At 37.2% G+C, this 2,017-nt stretch overlaps 1 protein-coding gene across 1 annotated transcript; it reads left to right on the top strand.

The window, feature by feature from the left end:
• The first annotated feature begins 713 nt into the window (after positions 1-713).
• On the top strand, positions 714-2,017 carry LOC106378955 (glutathione S-transferase T3-like). The gene is made up of 3 exons (XM_048749247.1): positions 714-1,148; positions 1,211-1,454; positions 1,866-2,017. The coding sequence occupies exons 1-3, from the start codon at positions 714-716 to the stop codon at positions 2,015-2,017; spliced, it is 831 nt and encodes a 276-aa protein (XP_048605204.1).

The raw sequence follows: 2,017 nt of genomic DNA, 5'->3' as shown, positions 1-2,017 counted from the left end.
GCCTTTGATCTTTGAACTGGATAAACTCAATCTCTTTGTTCTGTTGAATTGGATAAACCATAGTTTATATTCGTTGTTCTTTTGTGAGTTATGTTGCGCTTGTTGTTGAATTTTATTGTTGCTTGAACTGGATTGAGAATTGGATAAAACCATTGTCTTTGGTCTGTTGAATTAGCTATTATTTTTGCTATTTAGTCTTGTTTGAATTGGATAAATCATTGGCAATAAATTGGTTTGTGGTATGTAAAATATGTTGGGAATGTTGTTGAATTTTTTTGTTGCTTGAACTGAATTTAGAATTGGATTAAACCATGGTCTGTTGAATTCGGTATTATTGTAGCTATTTACTCTTGTTTGAATTGGATAAAGCATTGCAAATATGTTGCGATTGTTGTTGATTGCAATCTCTTGTTTGAAATGAATTGAAATATAATTATGTGTTAGGTTAGGTAATAAATAGCTGTTTAAATGGTTTGTCTGAGATAATGGTTGTCTTAAATTGATTATGGTCAGATAGAAATGAATGGTGTTGTGGGAGGAAGGTGTTAAATACATATCATGTCGGTTATGGTTGGTTGTGATCAATGCAAACCGTGTTCTTCTTTTCTTCATTCTATAAAACTATTTTCTTCTCTTCTTTCTTGAATTCATCTCACTTTCTCTTCATCATCCTAGTTTCTCAGCTTTGTTCTTTTCTTTCTGTCTTCTTTGATATGGATTCATATCCATCGACTGGAACCTCAAAGTTTGTTGACCTACTTAATAGTCAACAAATTGTTTCCTTTGGAAACTATGAAGATAGTGCTGAACTATCTTCTTCGCAACTTCCATTTCTAAGCAGTCAAGTTTCCGAAGCCTCAAACTTCGATGGAGACACTGGTGCAGAGCGAAGAGAGCGACATAAATGGACACCAAAGGATGATATTTTGCTCATCAGCTCGTGGTTAAACACGAGCAAAGACCCTCTGGTTGGGAACGAGCAAAGATCAGTCGCCTTTTGGTCAAGAATTACTGCCTATTTTCAGACAAGTTCAAAGGATGATGGCTGCGAACAGAGAGAGCCAAACCAGTTGAAGCACCGTTGGCACAGGATCAATGACATTGTGTCCAAGTTCTGTGGAGCGTATGATCTGCTACTAGGGAGAAAAGTAGTGGACAAAATGAAAATGATGTTCTGAAGCTAGCACATCAAATTTTCTACAACAATCAGAAGAAGAAATTCAATCTAGAACACGCATGGAGGGAGCTGCGGCATGATCAGAAGTGGTGCGACCTTGCCACTGCTAAAAACGAAGGGACATCGAAGAAGAGGAAGTGTGACGACGGTGCAGATTCATCAACCTCTCAAGCAACTGAGAACAAGCGTTCCCTATGTGTTAAGAGTGCAAAGACAAGTGGTAAGAAGAAGGTGGTAGACGAGAATTATGTGAATGAACGGTTGTCTAAGTTTCAGAGTATGTGGACAATCAAACAGGGAGATTTGGCAATGAAAGAACGGTTGTCTAAGATGAGTCTGCTTTACTCTCTTATTGGAAAAAAAGGAACCTCTAGCTGAGTATGAAGAGCCCCTCAAGAAGAAGCTCATCAATGACTTGATGTCTACTTAGTTAATCGGCAAAATGTTCTGTAACTTATTATGCTTCTTGTTAAGTTTCTTGTTGTTCTGTTTCTTATTGTTAAACTCGTCTAATCAAGTTAATGTTATGTTAAAATGTTAAGTTTCTTGTTGTTTTGTTTCTTGTTGTTAAACTCGTCTTCTTGTTCTTGCTGCGGTTCTTGTTCTAATCAAATTAATGTAATGCTAAAATTGTTCTTGTTCTATGTAATGCTAAATTGTTCTTGTTTTGTTGTTCTTCTAACTGCAGTTGAGAGAGTACACGTTGGGAAACAATCACGGAGCAAAGATGTTGCTGTGAAGAGTGGAGTGGTGGTCTCTTGTCACGAGAGTTCTGTTTCTTGTCACGATGTTGCTGTGAAGAGTGGAGTGGTGTCTTGTTTCTTGTCTTGTATCAGATGA

The sequence above is a fragment of the Brassica napus genome, chromosome C2, assembly GCF_020379485.1.
Source record: "Brassica napus cultivar Da-Ae chromosome C2, Da-Ae, whole genome shotgun sequence".
In the NCBI taxonomy this organism is placed as follows: domain Eukaryota; kingdom Viridiplantae; phylum Streptophyta; class Magnoliopsida; order Brassicales; family Brassicaceae; genus Brassica; species Brassica napus.
The sequence above is the reverse complement of the archived record's forward strand: the minus strand, read 5'-3'. Positions and strand labels throughout refer to the sequence as shown.